We start from the raw sequence: 26357 nt of genomic DNA, 5'->3' as shown, positions 1-26357 counted from the left end.
ACTACTATACGACTGGCTATTCCACACACGACACGACGCTGCTTCTACAATAAACGTCAGGGCTCGGCACACAGCTCAGTTTAGCATTCGCTTGAGCTCCACACAAAGCTGGATTATTCCGTCGTTGCTTCATTATCCTCTCGACGACTCTTTACTTATCTACGACTCAGACTACAATTCATTGCACCTTGAAACTGCCGGCCTTTTATAGTTCCTACGATGCGGGCCGAGAAGATTCTGGTCCAGTCAGGCGCATCTCAGTTTCTATTGGATGGATCTCGAAGTTTCCAGCGTTATCTAATTCGTATCCATGTCGCCAAACGGTCACCAAGTTTGTCGTCAAGATTTGGGATTACAGGCTCGGCACCCGAGCAGCATCCAATACAGGTGATTATAAATCGACCCTTTAGGTTTTAGAACTTAACGTGCTGGGAAGCAGCATTATATCTAAAAAATTTTTTTGGAGAACTCGACCTATTTTGAGATGGGAAAAAAACCATCGTTTTTCAAAATATCGATGCATATGTAATCTGATAGTCAAGTGATTGTTTCAGATCAGTTTATACTGATTAATGACTTAAATTATAATTAAGACATGACATGATAACGTGAAATTTTTGATAGTAGATTTCAATTTTATATATTTTATTTTCATGACCCTCGGCTTTACTTCGCGATTTTTAGTTTACAAGAAAATCGATAGCATCGAATTACAATCGCTAAATTGGCAACGGTTTGCATTTTTTTGGTGATTTGTCGCGAGGACCATAGAAATAAATACCGTTACTGTGCATTAAATCATGCATTACATACTTGTCGTTTTAATTTAAATGCACATTTTTTTATATTAAAAGATATTAGTATTCTGTAAATTAAAATATTTGCTTTCAACATTTTCTTTATCAAAATGTATAAAAATAAGTCCTTGCACATGTCAAAGCTTTATGAATCAAAAAATAATAAAATTTATTTAAAAAAAAGAACTACCTTTGAAATTTTTATCGCTCCTTCCACTTCAAATTCTTTTATACTTTTTTTTTTATCAGAACAGAAGAAATCTCTATCACACCAATCCAAAGACAGATATTGTCCGGAATCCGGTGACAAAGCAAAACGAAAAAAAAAAAAAATCAATACACCAATCCTCACTCAGAAGAGTTATCCATTTCGGGATACAATTCCATCTGAAAATGGTTTCCCCATCTTAAACATCACTCCTATTCTTGCTGAGGAAGGGATAAAACTTGGAAGAGAAAGATAAAACGGTTCTATTCTGCTTTGAGTGGACGATTGTTTGAGATATTTTAAAAGTAGGTTACTTTTATTCTTTGAGGAAAATATAAATATTCATTTTATTCTATATTTTATATTTCTTTTCTTCCTCTGGATATTCCATAAATAGTTTTGATTCATGGAAGTGAAGAAATGGAAGAAAAAAGAATCTTGGTGAAAAATAATAAAAGTTCTTTTTGGCAGAAAGTTTTACTAATGCTTGTACTTTTATTCTTGGATTCAGTTCATAAATCTTTTTTTATGATTTTGACATTCCTTAGAAATACTTTATTACTTTGTTATTATTTCTTTATCCTTGGCTTTGCATAGATGGGGGAAAAACTGAAATGAATTTGAAAAAAAAAATATCTTTTTCATAATATCCTATTACTTTCTCATTCTTAAGCCCTCTAACTTTTACTTTTCTGATTCAAAAAGAAATCGTATGAAATCTTTTGAAGAACCACCAGAATTTACTGAAACTGAATTTACTTGACTGAAATGTATGCACATTTCATTGTTGGTCTATGGAACTCCAACATCAGATAAAAATTCATTTACCAATAGAATTTTCATTTTGATATAACGGGCAAAAATGATAAAAAGTTTTACACAAATAATGTGGAGGAAGAAAATAAATGACATCGTTAACACCTTCACGATTGTATAAAAAATGGATAATGTTAAGCCATTTTATAGCATAACTTCTCTTCTCAGTGCAGTAAATCTTTTTTTGAGAATGATAGTTTTAAAGGTATCCCTGAATTATCCCTAGTCAATGAACCACGGACTTTGGCATATGGCGATGAGTTCGTCAAGTTTAGGGGTGGGTGGGAACGGGAGCTCCAGAAATTTTTGGAACATCGACAATAGTTAGAAATGAAGATATATCTTCCTAGAATATACAAGGCCTTATCACTGAGGCTAAAAAACTAGAAATATGAAGATTCAATCGTGTAATATTTAGCCAGTTGAAAGTAGCAGACAAAATGAGAGACTTGAATTGTAGAGAGAAGTCTCTTTCCTGCAAATTTCGTCCAGCTGTCCAGTTACGGGTGTTTATTGTCGATTGATTTGCTACTCGATTTACCACAAGAGCCACCCCCTCGGGGGGGCACCTCGAAATGAGGATGAGATGCTTTCGACATGGTGGTTGGATCTCGCCACCCTGGAGGGTACACAAATAGGTGGGGGATCTGACTCCTCCCATCGATGACGGGACGTACTTCCTTTGGGGAGGGTTGTACCGTGGCCGGTGATGGCCCTTAGGACATAACCACAGTTCCCGCCAATGTTGCTGTTGCGGCGGTCCGGTCATTCAGCCTTATGGTTTAAATCCGTGTGCCTCAGTTGGTTGACTTACCACAAGAGCATTCTTGTGTACAGTTTTAATGGGTATTTACAACTGTGAATCTGGGCTTTCTTGTAGAATAAAGAATCATTATTTGTTCTTGAACTCATTGGATTCTGGATTGTTTGCAGGGTAATCATATCAAAAAGGCCGCAGATAACACCAACCACTCATCCCCATTTCTCTCTACCAGAGAAAATTAAATCATAGATTAGTTTAATTCAGTAGACCCAGAACCACTTCAAATATTCAAAAATGTGGAATATCTGAGAGTGAGCACTTCTTGCATTAAATACAATAAAATGTACTAATTTTTAATTTTAAAAATCTTATTAACACACAATTTTAGTAATTAAAAGGAAGTATCAAACCAGAAAAGTACGAATAAATGATGTAGAGCAAACATTATGGGCAGAAGATTTAAGAGGAAGAGACACACTATTAAACTGTTTATTGATAGAAGTACTTTTGTTCTTTTGGTGTAAAATAACTGATCTATGATGAGATTAATCCCATCCTTTGCATTTTCTTATTAGCATTTAATTAAATTTGTTATTGTCTCAGTTTTCCGATATTTGTGAATAACCTCATTTCTCACATAACAAGAAGCCCTTATATTTTGTTTAGTTTTGGAAAATGCACACACTTTTCTTATTTGTTTTTACGGCTAAGACCCAAAGACTGGTGAAGTATAAAGGAGATACGACGTAGGACTAGTTTATGCTAGATTGCCATTTTGGTGAGAGAAAGTGAAAAAAAATTTTTTTAATCGCTAGGTCTATTTAAATAGATACTAATCCGAACACCTCAATATACAATTTCAAATGATTGAGAGTGAGTATGTTGTGGTATTTAAGTTCAAATACTTATTCGTTCTTTCAAATGCAGTTGTCGTTCAAAAAAATCTAAATTTCCTGCTATTAAATGTAATATTTTTTTTCCTAATGAAGATTATATGGATTAAGTCGATGTTAATTGCAATTCTTCAGAGTATGCATAATTAGTTGTTGTACGCCTGTGTTGCAGGGGAGATAATACGAAATTTATTCCATTTTCTTGTTCCTGGACTGCAATATTATCTGCGAAATGATAATTTTAAAGTCTCTTTTTAGCAGAAGTCATCATTAAAGATGTTACAAAAAAAAGGGAGTTGTTACAAAGAGGTTAAGTTGTTTCCCTGCAGAAGATATATAATGAGAAAAGTTTTGATAGTGAGCTTATAAAACAGATCATTGTTGTGTCAAATTTATCAATTATTTTGTGAACATATCATTATTTTTATCTCAAGGATGGCACCTCCAATGAAGGGACTAAAGTCCTCGATAATGATATTTGCTAAGTGAAGTCGTCAATGGATAAAGTTGTGGCTGTCTCTAAATTCAAATTGTCCCAACAGAAATATTATTTTAAAAGCAGTAGTCACACGCTCTTATGAAGAGAAATGTTTCAATTATTTTAGAAGGTTACTAAGAAGACTCATTAATAGATAGTTAAGGATTCTGTAAAAGTTTTGGTAGCATGAACAGTATTCTTTATTTCCATTTTGCTGAAGAGGTGAAAAAAACTACTATTGCCTAATTTCGTGAGAAAAATTATTATATTGAGATCAAATATTGTAATTATATTTTTATACATTTCAATTCTAAGTAAATTATTTTGGTATTTAATTTTTTTTTCAAGAATCACTTTATATTAACGTAAATAAAAAAAACTCCTTTAAGTACATAACTTTGCTTTTATGATTTTTTTATGAATCATTTGTTAAAATAAAAGTAAATTATATTTTTGAGAAGGAAAAGACAATTTTTTGATTGCTTTCAATATATGATTAACAAGAGGGGGGGACAAAGAATTGTTTATTTGTAAAACGGTCAAATTGAATTTTCCAAAATTACCATTTTTAAAATATTAGAATAATTAGAAACCAAATACTATATCTCTATTTTGCTCAAATAAGAAAAAGTAAATCTTACAATGAATGTAAAAATTTTGTTTATATATAGTAAAAACGGTTTCTTTGGCTGTCTTTACATCAACCATTTCAGAATACGATATATAACCTTAGTTCTGATCTGACTAAAAGCAAACTTACGTTTGTGATCAGATAAGGTAAAATTAATCGTTCCATGATTTCAAGAGAAAAAGGTCATTCGAAATTCGAATTTTTTTTCATTCAAACTTTTTAAAATAACTTTAAGAGAATTCATTTTATAATGATATAATTCTCAATTTTGTAATTCATTTATTGCATTTTTATTATGAAAGAATTATTCGATAACAATTCACTTTTATAAAAACAGCATTGGTATATTTTTATTGTTGTTGATTAAAACCTTTCGTGTACACTATTCTTAGTGCACTATTAGGTTTGTTTCTTCTATATGCTTGTTGGAGAACCGTTGACATCAAAAAACATAAGAGAATTATAACAATACATATAATTCATCTCTTTTAACAATTACAAATATCACAAACAATGCTTTTGTAAAACCATTACTACTCCTGATGAAAGAACAGCGAAAATTTCGATTAAGAAAAAATTCTTTATCTTCTGTAGATGAATCGTTTGTTGGAATAAATGACAGCGCCATGATAAATTACGCTGGATTTCATTCAGGTAAAAGATTCCTTAGTAATTTAATGATCAAAAGATTTTTGGCTACCGAACTACAATTTTAATGTTTTGATTATGAGTGATTGATTCTGGCGTATCTGGTGTGGAATATTTTTTTCAATTAATTGGATTTTTGAAGTTTTGTTTTAAGTCACCATACTTAGCTCATCTTATTCTTTCTTATCATTAAAAATTCGTGCAAAGAAATAAGACACCGAATGGTAAAATCAAACTTCCTGTATAAAAAATCATTTTCTGAAGAAAATATAATCAATTTTTGAATGGAATGAAATATCTTATTAGAAAGGACGATAAATTTAATTAAAATATGTATACTGGCTGTAAATATTCATTCAATAGAATTTTTAATCATCCTATAATTTTATCTTTTATAAAGCTAATTGGTACTTCTAATTGAATTCCTAGAATAAATTCTAGTCCTGCATTACATTCAATACAGAAAAGAAAACAATTTATGTATTTTCTTCTCACTAATAAATTATAAGAGCAAGTAAAAAAAATTAATCACATACAAGTTAAATATAAATATTTAGTTTAGTTTATAAGTTAGAAATGTTTAAATTATAGTTAGTCCCATTTAGAAGCAGCAAGAAAACTGCTTTCATCATTCGGACCAATTTTCCTTCTCGGACTTTCTTTTCTACACTTCTTTATTTAAACCTTGGTAGAAAGACGAAGACGAAGACAAAGTTTGGACAGCATCCTTTCCTAATACTTTAGCACACACTAGCAGAAAGATTTTTGACTCTGAGGGGTTTTGCGTCGAACTCTTTTACACGATAATTCTTTAATAAAATCGAGTTTCGGACCGAATCTAAAACGGGGAACTTACTAACAGGCCACTGCAAGTACTAAACAGAAAAGTTATGCAGTTCAAGTGCATAAATATGCATACATACTAATCAAAAGATCCAAAGGTTCTAGCCACCATGATCAAAATGTACAAGTTCTAAAAAATTTTTGTGTTCAGGTTATTATCATAAATTTCATATTTAATTCAAAATTTCCATGAAAGTAGGGTGATTAAGTCAAGAAAAATTAAATCAATTGGAGCATGGTGCGACTAACATTTAAAAATACAGCTAACGCATTTTTAATTAAGAAAAACAATATAGAATTTTCTATATAGGAAAGATGAAAGAATTACCTTATCAAAAAAATCCCAATTCATAAATGTGATGGTACATTTGTGGCTAGGCAGACAAAATAGAATTCAAGGGCCACTGAGCAGTGCTAAAGGACGCAACAAGTCGATTAACAATTATTAATAGACTAGCTGTCAAAGAAATAAGTTTTTAAATCATAAAGTTCCGTCAATTTTCAGATATTAGAATAGTATTAACACTATATCACGAATAATAGGCCATAATCTAATCCACTTCATTACATTTATTGGTTATTATAACGTTTATAAATACCACGTGTTTGCAAAACAGACGAAACAGAATCCTAGAGCTATGGAAAAGAACTATAAGTGGTGGAAAGGAACACAAGCAAGTGGATTAAAAATTATTTTTATTAGTCTGTGTATTTTCTGTAGGCGGTTCAAGGTCACATTTTCTACCGCGTTACTGGTACCAGACAACCAATAACAAGGTAGAAAATGTGACCTTGAACCGCCTACAGAAAATACACAGACTATAGTTGTCAACCTACATTTTTAAAACATAAAATTCCTTCAATTATAAGATATCTGAAAAGTATAAGTACTTTATCACGAATAAGTGGTCAGAATTCTATCAGCTTCCTTACATTTGTTGGTTATTATAACATTCATAAACACCAAGTGTATACTTAAATAAAGATGAGAATAAACGTCTATATCGTGCAGGCATCAGTCATGATAAATAATAAATATATGCATATTCACAAAATTACTAAAATAAATAATCCGCAGAAAATAAATCGTCTGTATGATGTCCAGGTAAAAATGTCTTGAAATGTGACATAGAACTGGTTGAACCGGAGTTTAACCCCCTTCTTCGCTAAGATGCGATAACGCGCCAAAGCTGGCAACCTCCGTTTTCTCTAGATTGGCAAACCTATTATCTTTAAACTCCGGTCGTACCATAGAACTATACATTTCATTAAAAGAAGTGAACATTTAACTAGAGATTCAAAATGTTTAAATCCACCTATTATTATTTTTATACGGATATAAACACTGCTAAGATCAATATACCAGCATTATGAATTTATGTTATCACATAGATTTATTCAATGTTAGAAATGGCTGAATTCAGATTTCCCTTTTCACTATTATCCAAGGAACGTAATTTTCCGAACATAGAATAAAATTTGCAATAACTCCTACACTTCGAATTTTGTTATTTCTTATATTTATTTAGAGCATACTCTTCCTCCTATGCATCATTTAGTTACAAATCTCAATATGGAAATATGCCAAATAATAGCAGACTTTTTACTCAATGTAAGGTTCAACGACAAACTCTAGTTTCAAAATTGTATTTTAGATTCTGAAAAACACGAAAAAAGCTAAAAAAAAAATGGATTTTGTAACAGTTAAATCGGGATGCAAGAGCTGACGTTTACGTTTCCGGGTTCGAAAGAAGAGTAATAAACATTTTATACCTTTTATACCTTTCATTCATAGGTACAATAAAACCTAATACTTTAAATAGCATTCTGGAATTTTATATTACATTCGGAAGAAAATTTTGTGACGTACAGTACTATTAAATAAAGTTTTAGAATATTTATTGAAACTTTATTGAACTTCGAGATTCCGAATAATATCCCTTGGGAAATATCACATGCTAACTTCTAGGAAATTATCCCAGGGTCATTCTTAAAGCTGTAGAATATCCATAAGAAAATACATAAAATAGTGTTGAATTTTCAGTACTTATTAATAAACGGTAAAAGAGAAAACTCGCCAAATGTAACACCAAAACAAGCCAACCTATGAACGCTCTTCTAAAATAAGAGAAGGAAAAAAAACTTTACGCTACTTATATAAGGTTTACTGGAAGAAAAAAAAAATTTCGCCAATGAATCACCAAATCTTCACCGTTATTTAAAAAGCACTGAATGTTTAAGAAGTGATTAAGAATTCTGTTAAGCTTTGAAAACATTTAACTATATACCATTTTTACTTTCTCGTACAGAAAGAGAAGGTATTATAATCGCTAAAAAATTGGAACTCAGAATTTTGAAAGATATTGATATTTCAGAACTTTCCGAGTCTAAAATATGTACTTTTAGAATTTAATCATTGAAATCACAATTCTAAATCATACATTTCAATCAAAATTTGGAATAAATCCGTCTATTGCAAATCTGACTTTCCGTATGCATATGAGAATCCTAAACTTAAAATAATAATACTAATAATTATTTGATGAATGAAATTTTGCTCACAGATTTATTATTAGGATTGTAAATGAGTTTTAAATTCTGGGACAATTGCATCTAAGGCGGTACATTTATATATTCGGCTGGAAGTGAACACAATAGCTCGAAAAAGCATCGATTTGAATTTTTTTTAACTAGTAAGCGGTTTTATGACTAAAATTGTGTATCCATGTTAAATTTTGACTCTAATCTGTAAAGGTAAAGGTGCCGAAATGCATATTCAGTTTCGTTCATAATATAAAACTTGGTATATTATACATTTGGAAATCGTAAGTGGGCACAACATGTGCTGCCGGCATGATCTTCGAAGAGTTATTGGCTTCCCTTGAGTACTATCCCAACCACGCTATGTGTTTAGAGAAATATTGTTTTACCAAAAATTCCAGGAATGATAACCCAATCTTCATCTATCATGTTATCAATATTTATTATACTTTACTTGTTTTTATATGCATATATAAAGATTGATGCGTATAGGTTATGAGAGCTATCATCAAAATCCATCTTTATGTAATAATGTGCAATTAATGAAACAAAAATTTAGTTAAATGTCATTGATAAATAGATACTAATTTAATAAAACAATGTGTAATTTTTTAAATAAGGATATTAAATATAAATTAGATTAAATTGAATCCTAAGTAATCGTGATATTAAAGACAAAAAAAAATAGATCACTGCCGTCTAATCAGTCTGCTTACCATATATTTTTTTAACATGAAATTTAATTTAATGAGCTAAAATCAACAAAATTATGATTGCCGTTCGATATTCAACAAGAAATCCATATCCTTCCAGAATCCAGAAATCCAGTCCCTTCTTATCTAAAACTCTATTGAAATGATTTTAAACATTTGCCTGGTGCAGTTTAGCCAAAATTTGGCTCTTGCGCCAATAAAATCCACCTAACCAACCAACCAATCAATCAATCTAAAACTCATTAGCATAGCAGTTCAACTTACTGTGCTTAATCCATCAAGGTGATGATTTGTCACTTTCGTCGAACGTTCAGTTGTTTGAGTGTTTATTTACCGAATATCAAACCGTAACTGTTTTTCAGTATTATTTTAAATCGACATCTCTTTAACTCCATACCAATTAAAGTCCTAATTAAATAAAAGTGGGAAATGTACTTTTTAACAAAACTTATAATCAGTTTTAAAAAGACGGGGACAATGAATTATTTTGGACAGTGCTTAAATCGAAACAATTTTTCAGGGTCCATCGATTTCTAGGAAAATTAATAACAATTTTTGTCTTTTAGCTTTCCCTTTTACTCAAATAAATATAAAAACTTTTAAAAGTTTCACAACACCATGAACATTTATGAATATTGTACGCTAGATTCAGCATATCTGAACTGTGTATTTCAAATTAGCAGCAAGAGTTTTGAAGGTTCTAATACAATAACAATCCTTATTTTAGAATGAAATAGATAAGGAAATGCTGCGAGACAATTTCAGTAGGTTCATGGCAATTCAAGACATTGAAAATTGCAGTTTAATTACTGCAATTTTTTCTTCTTCAAAAAATGATTAATTGAGAGGATTTTAATGTTTCCGTGAGTTATGCGTTTGAGCAGTAATTTCAAGAAGTACATAAATATTTTATTACTAATAGGCAAAATCGATTTAAATGCTATAAATTAGCAATTCCACACACTGAAATAAACTTTTTTGTAAAATAATTTCTATACAAATAACATTTAAAGAGCAACATTAAAACTAATGCTGTGTATTCAAGTAAATGCAGACATGCGATAAAATGCATTTGAAAATCCTTTAAACAGGAAATTGCTCACACGTTAACTGTAACCGGTCTTTTTCAAGATTTTAAAGATTAAAATTAGTTGTTTTAAAAGAAATTTGCATGTAATCTTCATATTCCATTACACTGATTTTTTTTATTTGAAACATGTGAAACTTAAGCATTGTTAACACATATATTAAATCAAATTTGTTGCATCATTTAGTATCAACAGAATACTAAAAATAAAACTTCTCTAATTACCAAAATGCTGGAACATTAAATTCTTTTAATCCGTAAAATTTATACGGAATTATGTAAATTTGCCTGTGTGACAAAATGATGCTCACAGTTGTAAAAAAAGAATTTTAATAAAACTTATATTTACAAAAAAGAGTTAGGAAAAATTTCCTTAGATAATCGTTTGAGTTTTTACAAGAAATTGTTAAGTTGAGTTGTTTAAATAAAATTATGTACGCGATAAAATTATTTATTTCCTACTTATTATCATGTGAGAACATGATGTTTCCGTTACGGGATTTTGAAGCTCGAAATCACGCAGGCAATGAATAAAGCATAAATGGCATTTTTCATCATCGTCTTTGAATCGCATATATTTTTTACCAGCATTGCATTATTATTATGTATGCCTCTTTGACAGTAGATGCGTTTTTAAAAGGTTGAGAGATAGAGATAGAGAGGATGATTGTTTCAAACTGGTTTAATCTGGTTAATGACTTAAATTAAGAAAAATAATGACTTAAAAAATAATAATGTTCTCACATGATAACTGGAAAATTGCATTCATTTCAATTTTTTTTTCTGTTTTAACGGTTTTAAATCGTTCTACTTATTACTATTCAAATTATAGAACAAACATATTTTATGTTGCAATTATTTCAACTATTATTTCTGAAAGAAAATGCCAGATATTTTATAATTTTTAAATTTTAATACCAGATAGAAAGTAAAAAAAATAACATTGCTTCATGGCTTATTTTACCATAATGAAAGATGTTTTTAAAAAATCCTGCAAAATCTGACAAAAGTTCATTTGCTCATTTCTGTCTGTCCAATTTACTTTTTCCTTAGAACATATTATGAATATACTTTTTCTATAAAAAAAAACCACCATTCAAAAGATCAAACAAATTCCTACAAAGCATTACCCTATGAATCTGATGGAAAATATAAAAACGCAAATGAGGAAGACTTAATTAGATAAACGTGAAAACCTCCACGAATTTTAAAGAGGGAAAAATCAATGAGAGAAATTAGTTAGCCTTTTCTTAATTACAAATTGATCCCTACAAATACAAAAATGAAAAAAACAGTCTGAGAAAAGAAAAATATGCTTGTAGAAAAACTAAGTATTTTGTCAAGAGTCAGAAAAAAAGTTTCAAGCAAAAAATTTATCCTCATTTGCTCTCTGTCTGTTCTCAATGTTTGTACTGACACTAAAGGATGCCTTTTTAATTAGAATTATACTAGATTTTGAATTTTTAATTAAGTTTAGCTTTCGAATTGACAGTTTTCGTAGTTATGTCAATTCGTTATCATAATAAAGTTAATTTATTTCTAACAGGAAGTGAAGTTCCGAAAAAAAATGCCAAATGGCAAATTTAAAATATCAAAAAATTCAATATGAACAAAAAAAAAGGGGGGGGGGGGTTCTCGATTTTTGGAATAAAAAATATTATGCAACTGTCTTTGATTTTAAAGTTATTCACAAAGCTTTCAATAATAGTTTAAATAATTTTAATTTTTCAAAAATAATTTAATTATGACACTAAATGACTTGATTTAGCTGTAAAATCTCATATTTGGTCCTTTTGCCTGAAATTGAAATGCGTCCCAGATTTCTCCTAAATTTCACTTTTAAGAAAAAATTCTTATTAAAAATTATTAGCTTTATTTATTTAAAGAAAAATTATTAAAAATTAAACTTAAAAAGAAAAAAACATGGATTCACTTTCAACTTTTCTATGATTATAAGCAACCAGATAGCATTGTTCTGATTAATTTACGATAATTTTAAAACATTTTAAATAAACTTTTACTTTCTTGTATACGAAGTGTAGAGAAAGTATAGTAGCCAAAGAATTCGAACTCAAGATCTAGATAAATGTCCGCATTTTAGATTTCTCTTAGTTAGAAAATACAATTTTGGTAAAATATCCGTCTATCTGTGACAAAGATTGTTAAATTGATAAGATAAGACATTGATGAAGATAAGACAATGATAAAAGATAAAACGTTTTCAGCTAGAAGGTTAAAATTTGGTTTATGGTCTATGCAGATTTTAACCAAATTTTAAGCAAAATCAGCTCAGAGGAAGTGCATCTTTCCCAGAGTTTCCAGCTGTTCGAATATAATTTAACACGATAATTACAAAACGAAGAGAGCTATATAGATAAAACTAGATACACAGAATTAACATCTATAATGTAGACACCTCTTAAATTTTGAGCTAAAACTGAGGGTTGATTGTCTATCTGTCTGTTTGTTCATAAAGATATAAACTTGATAACTCAAAGACGTAATGGTTTAAAAATATCAAATTTGGTATGGGATTTTGTAATTACAAGTGTAGTTCGATATCAAATTTCTTTCAAATGGTTGGGGAACGTATCTAACAAAAATGCGATTTTTAGATTCCATTAACCACACGCTAGGGATTAACTGCCAAATATCTCGCCAAGGAAACCACGATAGATATTCAATAAAAATGCTGTATTCGCGCCAAAGGTTAATATTGTTACAAAAATTTTCTGCTACAAATATCGCCAATAAATCGTAATGACGTAGCACATTTAATCGCTATAGTTCAGCAACTTGCTTGCTGTCTAATCCTCCAGTTTCTTTACTTGTCGGCGACTCCTCTCACACACAACTTTTGACGATCCACACAACTTCACTGCAGCTTCCGAGTGCCCGTCTTTTATAGTTCCGGGAGGCGGGGCTAGAATCTTCAGACCAATCAGGGCGTATTTGTGTGTATCTTTGTTCCTACTGGATGGATCGTGAAACTTGTCGAACTTTCCAGTATGACCATTTAGTCGCTAAATTCGCCAAATTCGTCGCCAAGTCCTCAGGTCATTGACGCGGCAGCCGCTCAGCACAGATCTTACAACGGTCTTTCTCACAGTGACACTATTCGGGTCGGGTATCAAAATTACAGATTTGTAACAATATTTAGTAACTATTGTAAGTTAATACCATGCAAGGCACTATTATATCAGAATTAATAGAATATGCAAGAAAATTTTGGGGAAACCCCTCTTGCTGGGTATTTTTTTTTTCTTTCAAAGGAAAGAAAACGGATCAATATCAATGTATTTTAAAAACTTCGATTCAAATAAATTTTTAAAAACTTGGAAATAAACCTCACAAATTAGAGTCAAATAAGATTTTAACCCTAACTTTTTCCGATGGTGAAGAAAAGCTGAAGAATCGCTGAATTGTGATTATCATTCTTTGAAAAATATTTCTGAAATGCAATGCTTTCACAATATTTATCGTCAACACAGGTTTATTATGCTACTTTTGTATCAATGTAAAACGGAAAAATACATTTTCAGGTTAAATGCTTTTTTGTTACTGAAAAGAAAAACAAATATGCCTTTGAAGCCAATAAAAGAAAGGTGCTTTTTACGGAGTAATCGAAAACTGTACAAATGGTTTGCAAAGTTTAAGTGGAGATAGTTTTGAGTTTAAGGCTGTCAAAACTCCGAAAAGCTATTCGCGGTTGATAGGCAAGAAGATTAAGGCGGTAATGGCTCTGGAAAACTTAACATTGAACAGTCGAACATTTCTTTTGTCTCAAGCTCTCGCAAGCAAACATCATTTAAGCATCTTTATTCAAGCCTTCAAAGTTGATATGCATTAACTGTGACTTTCTTTCCTATGGGATAACAGCCTTTGTCGCTATATCCCTCTCTGTTTATATTCAAGTTTAAGGCGGTAATCGCAAATAACCGTCGCTTTCCACTTGTTACATAACAAAGAGATTAAGAGTAGAATCCGTTTATTCATGGACTATTTGGCTGTTATCCGATGTGAAGTTAAAAAGTAACTGTTTTGATGTATGGCAAATTAATCATAGCAATTCCAAATAAATCAAATCTCGAAGTACAATTTATTGTGGAAACAAAAATGATCAAATTTATTCAAACCAGAAGCTATCAACCACTCCAATGATAAATATCCATTTTCAGAAAGTTAAAGATTGTTACTTGTGGGAATGGTCAAGTATTGTCTATTACAAACAATTGCTGAACCAAGCAATTGATACTGTTAAATATTGGAGCTAGCCCGTCACTTTGCAGCAAGACATTGAAAAGAAGCACCCAAAACTGATTAATCGCGAAGAGGTATTTCATCGTTGTAGTGATGAACCACATTTGACTTTGGCCACCTTCGGAAGTTGGAGTTTGGCTGAAATACCCTCAATTGGTGCTTTGGAATTATCACTTCTTTCACATTCGCAAAAGTCGCCAAAGAAAAAAAATTAAATTCCCAGGAGTACTGTTAACACTACCTTGAAAAATTTCTTTTGTAATTAGCCAAGATGTGTCACGAGATTGGCCTAAGCACTAATATATAGGATATCCCGTACCAAACAATTAGTTTTCCTTAATCCAAATCTTAAACAGTTTCAATTAAACAGACACAAAGTAATCATTGGTTACAGCGAATAAACTACAAGAGTTCAAAATAAAAACTCAACAATATGTTCAAATTTATGTATAAAACCATATAGATTTTAACAATACAAAAAAGTCAATATGTAGATCTTTGCCAAGCAATACTGGCAGAGTTGCTTTTTTTTCGAAGCAAAATGCTGAGCATTTCAATATTGATATACAGTAAGAATTACCAGAACTGTGTCAAAATTACAATACGGATACATAGGTAAATGATCAATTAGTATGTATGTGTGTGCAATTGGTGAAACTGATTCGCAGCCAGTTTAAATCTCATGTTTATGGTTATTTAAAGGCCAGTTTTCTACGCTTGGTTCAGAAATATGCAATTTATTTTGAGTTTCCAAATCCCATTCAACTTGCCATTTGATACGATTACAAACAAGTTATATGACAAAATTATACAAATTAGGTGCAACAACTGTTTTGAAATTCACTTTATATCCATACCATTAGGATTAAAATTCCTAAAATCTAATCACTTGAATTAATCCTAAAATAATTTATTCATAAAATCAGAAATGGAATTATAAGGCTTCCAGTGTCGTTTACCTACATAAACGACTTTAATATCTTATAGATCTAATCACGGTAAAAAAAATACGAGATTATTCTAAAAATAGCCCTTATGACACTTTAAATGATACAGTTATACTAAAAAATGATATTTATTTTATACAGGCGGTTGCTATTCTTGAAATATTAGTCGAGTTGGAAAGATTCTAAAAAAATTTGTATTGCAATTCGCCAAATGTTCGACTACATTTAAATATTACTCATTTTGTGCAGAGTTGTATAAAATTCCCCATTTGTTTCCAATAATCTTTGCAGTGCTTGACAAAGAGTATATCGAGACACTCAATCTCCGAGAAAGGTATAAAAAGAACCCCAGCATTCTTTTCTCAGCGAATGTGTTAATTCCTCTGCAAGAAGGGAAATATGGGACAACTATTGCATCCTAGTAATTCCCTAGAGTAATCCGGGAAATATTTCCGGAATGTTAACATTTTCAAGTCCGATTAGATCGCCAAACGTTTCCTTGTTGGAAAATAGCAGGTGGAGAGTCGTAGTCAGATCACTTGCTTTTCAGAGCATGAGATTGTATTTCTATATATAATTTTATTAACATTCCAAAAGCATTTGCCGATAAAAAAAATAACGAAGGGAATTTCTTTTGAATCTATTATACTTTTAAGAGTTACTGAGCATCTAAAATATGTGTTGTATCGCAAATAATTTGATTTTATACTTGTATATTTGAATGAACAATTTGCGTTCAACACCTAATGATTGTTATCTTTTAAAGCCCATTTCTTTAAATGATTCTTTCATTTGGTAATTTAACAGAAAGATGTTATAGAAAACATTATTTTCTACTTTGAAATTTTGTATGCATTTCAGAATTCCTTACAATTTTTATGAATTTTAATTTTGTAACAAATTTTATTTTGTGATGTGACATAGTACATAAGTTAATTGACGAACAAAGTTATCAAATTTTTAAAGACAATAAAATTGAATGTTTTGTTGAATTAAATTCGGTATACGTAATTTATTACAGCAAAGCAGTTATAAGTCTTTGTTGTCAAATGTACCAAGAAGTTTAATTTTTTTTAACTACGTCACATCGACAAAATTTGATATTTTTTTGTGTACCATTACATTTTTACAAGTAACAGAAGGATCAGTGTTTGACAAATTTAAACTATGGTCAAATGAGAGCGTTAGAAGGCGCATTAAAGACGAGTACAATCCAACTTCTCCACCACATCAACCTGAAGATGTTCCATTCTCTGATGGATAATTCTATTTAATACGATTTCTAATTTTGAACCGAGGAACCCGAGATAATAAACTAAAAATAAGGTTTCAGTAGCCAGCTGTAACTGATTCAATAATTTCAAACATATGTCTATTTTTTAAAATTCAAAAGAATTTAAGATATTGCTTATTAAAATTGAAAAACTAAATTTTTTAAAAAGATTAGTTCATTAAACAATTGAGAATTTAGTTCAATTAACAATTAAGAATTGAATGAATGCATGCACACAAAATTTGCACAATTATATAATAAACTTTAACACTGATTAGAAATAAAAATTAAAACGAAAACTAAAAGTGACACTTCAAGAACAGCATCTTTCAACATTTATTAGAAAACGTGAAATACATGCATTAAATTTTACAATTTTGTTATGTTCAGTTTTTACAAACTTAAAATCAACTTTGATTATTATTTCAAAAACATACGTTTCTTCTGTTGAAGAATATGAACACAGTATGTATAACATTGTAAAGTAAATTTAATTCGGAATACAATGGCATAATATTCTGAAATGCAGAAAGTTGTTTACAGCGAGTAGAAAATGCAATTATTCATATAACAAAAGCGAACAAATTCAAAGTAAAACTAAAATGTTAAGGAGAAATGTATCAAAACAAATTGATTAAATATTTGAAGAAAAAAAAATGAGCTACATCTTAATTATCAAATAGCAAGTCCATATTGAATAAAAATCTTCAGTTTTTCACAATTTTAAGACAAAAATCGAACTTATTTTTAAATTGTAATAAAACAAATTTAAATGAAAAAATGCGATGAAATATATAAATTACAATTTCTCAAACTTTAAAAAAAAAAATACAAGAATTTTAATTACCATACAAGGACGAAAGCTGATAAAATGATGCACAACATGTTCGATAGAAAACAATTTTGCGGAAAGCACCAGAATCTCTTACCGCGTTCATAAATTATAAGTAGATAATAGACTTACTGCATGAAATATACATAGGCAAAATATCAGAATACGATTACCAAATTTTGAGAGAAAAATATAGATGCAATAAAATTACAATATATAGAAATTTACCAAGATACATAAACATTTACACAGCTTATATATGTATAACTTATTTCATCATCTTCGCAATATTTATCATAAATCTTAATATAACATGGGATTAATTTCATTTTGATACATTGCAACTGCCTAAAAGGCTGGGTGATATGCCAACTAGTTCGGAATGCATTCTTCAACAGCTATATTACAGTATTTTAATATGACTGGGCATGCAAAACAGAATATATATTGCAGTAAATACGCTCAAAATATGTACCAGAAGGATTCCATGCATTCATAAAAACTTTGCCCAGATAGTGCCACTAAATATATCGATAGAATTGGATACCACTGGCTCAGCGGAAAGCCTGGCCTGAGGTTTAACTTTTTAATCAAGAATCATTTAGAATTAGGATAACCAAAAGGAAAAGACATAAGGATTCTGCCTCTCTTGTGGATGAATGGACAAAAGGGCACGACTAAGAAAAAACACTGACAAAAGGGCACGACACTATATCAGAATCTTTCCATATCAGAATACAGCGTGCAACAAGAAATCTCGATGAAATCTTGCATCCAAATTACGTCAAAGAAAATATGAATGGTTCCGTCGTCGATGTCATAAGATTTAGACGGATGAAGGTCTCGTGATTAACATTGAAAACCAATATCGTATTTGCAAAAATTAATATACCCCTCATGTTTGAGCCTTGCTAACCACAAAAATGTCCCACTGTGCAACGCTTTAAATATCGTAATACCCAAGAGAAAAATGCACCAGTTTTTTTTTTTTTTAATTAGGTAACTGGCTTTTGCAGACTGAAGAATTTGCATGTCAATAGAGTGGTTTTTACAAAACCGCAAATCCGAATAGAATTGGTACTTTAATATTGCCTCACTGATTTTATTTCTCAACAAGATTAAAATTGCCAAAACCATTATCTACATCCTACAACTGTAAAAAAGAATCGTTTCAAATCGAACATTTAAATCGGATATTATAAAATATTAATTAAAAAAAATCAACTATTGAAACCTGAACTATTACAATCCTCCGAATATGCAGCAATTCCCAATACATACTAGAAAATTAGTCACGTTACATTAAAACCATATTAACATTTGACCACTTCCATCTAATTAGACGACACTATTTGAAACAACTTTCAAATGCCAAAAGAAGCTTAAGAAGTTTATGTATTCTGTTAGTTTTTGTATCAAACTGTTTGCATCAATTATCAAAATATCGAAACAGAAACATTATTATTTACGTGTTTAATAAGACTATTCAAAGTCCTTGGCATGCATGGATAAATCGCAAACAGTTCAATGAAGGTATGAAAATTCAGCCTTCCAATATTTCTTAATAAAATTCTCATTTCTAACTACAGACATCCTCAACCAAGCATCCTTGCCATTCCTCAACCAAGCAAATTTCAAACTTTCACCATCCGTGAAAAAAATTAGATAATTCATTTTCTGTGCCCATTGATGATATCTTCACTCGATTTTTATTGCAGTTTATTTTCTATACGGCAGATTCAGTTTTACCGTTAGCTGGTCTAAAGTATCAATTTGATATACATGAAATTTTAAATATTTCTGTGACAAACATGAAACCAGGACCTTATGATAGATTGCAATACCAGATTAAAAACCAAATACTTGCTTTTCCGCAAGCAAGTAGTGACGCTGTCATGAAAATTGAGCAAAATGCTCATTTTCATTGAGTTTTAAATTTGAGTAACTTAGAAAAATTCATTATTTTCATTTCAGGTGACAAATAGCATTCATTATTCTAATTAGCACATGGATTTTTGTATCCTGTTACAAAAGGTCTCATGGGTTAAAGCACATGTGGGAAGTATAGACAATGAAAAAGCAAAAGTTTCAATGGGCAACGCGAAATGGGAAATTTTATTTGCAAACAAAGCTTCCTAAAGCACATATAAAAGCCCTCTTCTGGAAAGACATGCTTGAGGAATGGCAAGGGTATTGGAGCAATGGAGCAACAAGCAGAAAAGTTTTTAATATCTTGCCTTCAGTCAACCTTCATCCCACTAACTGGATCAGAGAGGATATCATTTTCCTCTCGGAACACGACCCTTTTCCTGCCTACCTCAAAAGGTTCAATCTGTCTGAGAGTGACCAGTGCAGTTGTGGTGCACTTCATTATGCTACGGAATGCATCCTCACAATCTCTTGACATATGAAAAACCATCATCAAGCCATGAACAGGAATGGCTGAAAAGAGTCGAACGCAACTTCCTTTCAAGGCTAAAAAATCCACAATATAATCAAATTTATAAGTGAAAATAGAGACCTATTCTTGCCACCATATCTCTCAACATCAAGTCTCATACCAAAAAAGACTTGGGGGGAAACAAGCACCGTAGTCTCCTGTCATGCATTTCAATCAAACAGAGATTCTCTTCATTCCCATTTACCAAATTGTTTTCCATCTGATTTTTTTCCAAGTGCATCCTGATCTACTATATCATAAAAATAAGTAAACACAGAATATATGTATATTTTTACACATTTTATCTCACAGCATTATATTTCTAAGTTTATTATTACAAATTATTTTTCTAAGTTGAAAAATTTTGTAAATGGTTTCAACTTAATATAACTTCTTACACGCTTGTAAATTCTGTACATAGTTTTTTTTTCTTTCGTTTTTCTACTGTAAATATTTTGTTACTTAAATAAAATTCTCGTAACATGCCCATCAAACCGTTCATTGACCAGAATGGTCACGGATATGAGGGTATGAGACGGCGTTCTGTTCTGTATCCTGTTACAAAACCTACAGAAGAGGAAGAGGAAATTTTGCAGATAAACAAATTTTCAGCTTAGTCGTGACGGCTTTCGCTAAATCTAAACATTTACATATAAAAAACCCCTCATTCGAAATCAGTAACTGAATTTCCATGAAAAGTATAAAGGATTTTAGTTTTATATTTGGTTTTACATCACTGAATTAAAATTCTGCAAAGCAACTTAATTTTATAATACCATCATTTTTTCAGGTAAACAAGTTTTGTACAATTAGCAAATAAGATTTTATGTTCTGAAAAATGAGGTCAATTCCGGTTCCATCAGCATATAAATAATTTATGAATAAATTCCTCTTTCTACAAGACTAAGCAATAATCATGTAAATTTGTTACAAATTATTAAGGAACAACATAATTTAAAATTGAAGCGTAAGGTTTCAGACAATTTTAATGTATTCAAAATCATGATATGAAGAATACAAGGACTCAAAATTGGTATCAACTCAATAAAATGACCTTGCTGAATTCTGGAGATAAATTTGAGTAATAATTATACTTTTTCAAACCTGATAAATTCCTAATAGCTATGGTTAAAAAGAAAATACAGAAAAGTTGGAAGGGTGTAAAAAGATTCAAACTTGATTTGAGAAAGGAAACAAACCAAGCTCTAGAATTAATTTCAATTAAAAACTTAAAATATCGGCTCGATCAGTCGTATCATTCTCTTCATTTAAAGAATGCCAATTTTTGATAGCTTAGGTAGATAGATTTTTGATAGATAGGCAAAAAAGCATTACTATGATATCAAAAAAAGGAACTTTCCAGAAATTACACTTGTTAAAATTCCCCGATTCCACCTGTATAGTTAGAATGTGACGAAAGACTTAAAGTATTAATAATCTTTTATCCCTAATAAGATTCAGTAATCAGTCTGGAAGCATAATTGAACTCATAGGCGATAATTTAAGAAGGCTCCCAGTTTCATAACTAAATTGGAAAGATTAATAGCAAAGAGTTAACGGAAGAAAAATGGAAATACAGATGTAAATAAAACAAAGCAAGTCACTGAATAGCTTGCATTCGTAGTCTATATAAATGATTTCACTTATACCATATTTTCTTTGAGGCCCTACTTCAGCATCAAGAATATTCAAACTCCAGTAAAATTTCTCGATAGGTGAAAACTATTCCTTGTGCTTTATCATTTTTAAGTGATTTAACCTGCTAAACATTTAAAAAGCAGTGTAACGTTTCCCTCAAAAACCTAATTCCTTAAGGCGTTTAATAATTGTCCCAAATCAGTTTAACTTTCATCAATTCTTTCGGAGGACAGCTAATAAGACTAGAAATAAATAGCAACGAATTCAGATTCTTGTAATTGCTTTACCATTACAGCTTTCAGTATAGCTAAAGGCTGAAATTTACTAGAAACTACTGCTGTCGAATACCATTTAGGAATCTAATATACCACTGATTAAAAACTTAAGTTCATGTTTTTGGTTCGAAATAGATGGGAAATGATTGCACATACAAGTGAACATTTATAAATCTCGCTTAACTTTTGTGAATTATTTTAGTTTAAATGATTTCGATGTCTTATAATTTTAGAAATACTTTTAAATCTATAACTAAAGACTAATGGGATGATAAACAATATTAATTTTCATTTTTATTGAATATTATAACAAACATTGTTTAGAAAGATCCTTACCAGGCATTTGCGAAATTTTCTTGGAAAACTGTTTTTTCCCTATTAACAGTATTACTGGAAGCTATTTTATTGCCTTACAATTGATAATGGAACTTCGTGTATCTTTAGAAGCATTAAGGTTTTATTCAAAATTGAGGTTGAAAAAATACCTATCCACCCTCTATATTCAAGTGTTGCTGTTTGCTAAATGTTTTCATAATATCGATTTAGCCGCGTTAAACTTAATTGTTAAGCAAAATTTGAAGTGGTCATATTTGAGGGATTTCTATCAGCTACTTTCTTGCGAAAAAATTTCCTTTTGCTAATAGATTGATTTATAAAGTGTTCGAAACAGATTGCCGTGATAACAGTTAAATTTGTGGAGCGTTATAACTAATCCTCTGCCATTTACGAAAATTTTGCACCCTGAAAGACCAATTGTGGGTTGTTGTTTTTTTCGTATAAGAATACATCTACCAAGATTTTTGCATTTTAAACTCGCATTTAACATATCTTCTTACGACCTGGGAATGTAAAAATTGATCCTTACTATTCATCAATAGAAGATTCTTGTAATACTTTAACATTATATAATAAATCCATACTACTAGACTTATGCATATAACCCTTGCAATTTTCTCAAATTAAGAATTATCCTAAGATTCGAAAGGTTTTTGTAGAATTTCCTTTTATTTTTTTAATAAAAGTAAAAGTAAAGAAAAGTAAAAGTATAGAAAAAAAGTAAAGTATTTAGAAATATCAAATTGTGGATAACAAAAACGTAACAATGTCAATCCATTTCATATTTAATTTTCCCTAATGTATAACTTTTTCACCTATATTTACAATATTTTTATGATTCGATATAAATCTATAGCTTATTTAGCCAAATAGGCCAAGCGATGCCTAGTTAATCTATAAACCTAGTTGGGGAAGCCTAGTTAATCTGTCATTCTATTAAAATGCAGCTAATTTAGCATTCAAAATACAAACATTCCTCAAATTTCTCATTATTGAAAAATTAAATTTGAACTACAATATCTATTAAGGAATAGATTCGATTTTCTGCAATTGATTTCTATAAAATTTTGAACCATATTTAGAAAATTTTCTGCATCATCTTTTTGGAATATTCAAATTTTATATATCTAAAATAATTTTGCGTATGCTTGAATTAAACTCAACAAAGATAAGTATTAGCGAAAAGAATTATCTACAGCATTGCATGAAAAATTCAGAGGGATATTAATATACGTGGAGTCTGTCACCTTCATATTACGTAATTACTATTTCCATTTTTCAATATCTGAATTCCCATCCTCACTTGACAGCAATCTTGCTAATGCCAAAAAGTTGGACTTGCGAGTCGTCTGCAATCCGATATAGACTAATTCTTCGCGGATTCCACTATTCCTTACTGGGAGAAAGCTTGTTCCATAGGCATAGAATTTATAGTAAAATTCCAAAGAGAAGCAAAAAGAATTTACTTTTGCTATGATTTATGTTACTATTCGAAGAATTTACAATCTATCCCCTAGGCTACCGACTACCTATTGACTGAAATAATACGCAAATAAAGTTGCAGCAATTCCTTCAGAAAGTTATATATATGAATTCAGAAAGTCGTGTTGTCACACTTATTTATAGAATCACTACAAATCACTGAAAGTTCAATAATTTATTGATTCTATACGTAAACATTTACTGCATTGGGAGATGAATTTTCCAATAATATAATTCAATACAACGTAGTAAAAAACTCGGTAAAACTGCATACAAGTTTAAGCCGAATTTCAGGCCATCTTATTTTATTATTCACAACAAGCTCGGTATGCATGATAGAATGGTACTTTTTCAGAATTAATTGGTTTGCAATTCTTGCAAAGAAAAGAGCTCTTATCATTTCAATGGACTACTGGAATGGAGGCAGCAAGAGTACCGAGTCTCCTCCTACATTTTCAAAATGTCTCATTCACGCGATTCTGCAACAGAAGTTATGACAACGTTCACGACGTTCCCAGAATTCGACGAGATAATCCATTATGAATGCAATCATAGATAAAAGTGATTTCTAAAATGCAGCTGCTAATGTCTTTGTAACATTCGATTATTGAAGGATGGTGAATTTAAGAATATTTATATAGTAGGTTTTTAAATCCAAATTCTATAAATAGTCATTTATTCAAGACAAAAGGGAGCAAAATTGGATTTGTGTTCCGTTTATAATATACAACTTGATGTCAACCCAATCGAAAACCCATTAACTTCGCACTTTAAAACTATAATGCAAATCTAGATAAATCGGAATTCATTTCGCATCATTTCACGAATCTAAACAGTGGACGTGTAGGAAATACCTTATTGAAACTACCGTCTACATCAGGATGTTGAACTCTGCATTGGTCCTCGAGTACATATTAATTTTGAAAAGTAGCCACTACTTATAACAATACCTACAACTGCAACTCATTGTGCATGCTTCATAGAATAAGCAATCGTAAATAAGTTAAGATAAAAAACTATTCTCAGACATTTTAATTACCATGTATTCCTAACTTCAGCCTACTAATTAACTCTCCGGAAAAGTTAATTAGTAGGTTTTTGAACAGAAGAAAACTTGACTTTTACTTAAAGACACACGGGGCAGGGACCACAGACACACACGGGGCAGGGACCACAGACACACACGGGGCAAGGACCACAGACACACACGGGGCAGGGACCACAGACACACACGGGGCAGGGACCACAGACACACACGGGGCAAGGACCACAGACCCACACGGGGCAAGGACCACAGACCCACACGGGGCAAGGACCACAGACCCACACGGGGCAAGGACCACAGACCCACACGGGGCAAGGACCACAGACCCACACGGGGCAAGGACCACAGACCCACACGGGGCAAGGACCACAGACCCACACGGGGCAAGGACCACAGACCCACACGGGGCAAGGACCACAGACCCACACGGGGCAAGGACCACAGACCCACACGGGGCAAGGACCACAGACACACACGGGGCAAGGACCACAGACACACACGGGGCAAGGACCACAGACACACACGGGGCAAGGACCACAGACACACACGGGGCAAGGACCACAGACACACACGGGGCAAGGACCACAGACACACACGGGGCAAGGACCACAGACACACACGGGGCAAGGACCACAGACACACACGGGGCAAGGACCACAGACACACACGGGGCAAGGACCACAGACACACACGGGGCAAGGACCACAGACACACACGGGGCAAGGACCACAGACACACACGGGGCAAGGACCACAGACACACACGGGGCAAGGACCACAGACACACACGGGGCAAGGACCACAGACACACACGGGGCAAGGACCACAGACACACACGGGGCAAGGACCACAGACACACACGGGGCAAGGACCACAGACACACACGGGGCAAGGACCACAGACACACACGGGGCAAGGACCACAGACACACACGGGGCAAGGACCACAGACACACACGGGGCAAGGACCACAGACACACACGGGGCAAGGACTTGAAGATTTTTTCTTTTGATAAACGTTTATTTTCCTCTTCATTTGGTATGAAATGAGATGTCTCCTTTGAGCCCACTAGATAATTTATACGCCCATAATTTGTAAAATTAGCGATTTTTTCCCACTTTTAAAGCGAAACGCAATACTCTACTACAGCATGCAAAATAAGCAGTGCATTATAAGTTGGAGGTTTTTATAGAAAAATTATCCAGAAAAGTATGCAGAGTTGAGCATTCCAGAGAGAATGGAAGTTACAAAAAGGTATTACCATCAGGCACATTATTCAGAACTTCGTGGGTTGAAGCGAAAGAATTGCACGTGATCACGTAAATTGGCATTATAATTTCAAAAGGCGAGGTTAATGGATTTTTGATTAAGTTGGTCTCAAAAATTATACAATAGTGAAACAGAACACAATC

At 31.7% G+C, this 26357-nt stretch overlaps 1 protein-coding gene across 1 annotated transcript; it reads left to right on the top strand.

The window, feature by feature from the left end:
- Positions 1 to 219: 219 nt before the first annotated feature.
- Positions 220 to 25957, top strand: LOC129971758 (serine/threonine-protein phosphatase 1 regulatory subunit 10-like). Its single transcript, XM_056085734.1, has 4 exons — positions 220 to 387; positions 14708 to 14834; positions 15917 to 15959; positions 25033 to 25957. The coding sequence occupies exons 1-4, from the start codon at positions 220 to 222 to the stop codon at positions 25955 to 25957; spliced, it is 1263 nt and encodes a 420-aa protein (XP_055941709.1).
- Positions 25958 to 26357: the final 400 nt, after the last annotated feature.

Source organism: Argiope bruennichi, chromosome 6 (assembly GCF_947563725.1).
Source record: "Argiope bruennichi chromosome 6, qqArgBrue1.1, whole genome shotgun sequence".
Taxonomy (NCBI): Eukaryota; Metazoa; Arthropoda; class Arachnida; order Araneae; family Araneidae; genus Argiope; species Argiope bruennichi.
The sequence above is the reverse complement of the archived record's forward strand: the minus strand, read 5'-3'. Positions and strand labels throughout refer to the sequence as shown.

Bases quoted from the DNA above. Each gene is read 5' to 3' on its own strand.
- LOC129971758 (XM_056085734.1), top strand. From the start codon at position 220: ATGCGGGCCGAGAAGATTCTGGTCCAGTCAGGCGCATCTCAGTTTCTA. The intron at 388-14,707 runs GTGATTATAAAT...GTCACTTTGCAG, and splicing joins CCGAGCAGCATCCAATACAG to CAAGACATTGAAAAGAAGCA. The intron at 14,835-15,916 runs GTGCTTTGGAAT...TAATCTTTGCAG, and splicing joins GGCTGAAATACCCTCAATTG to TGCTTGACAAAGAGTATATC.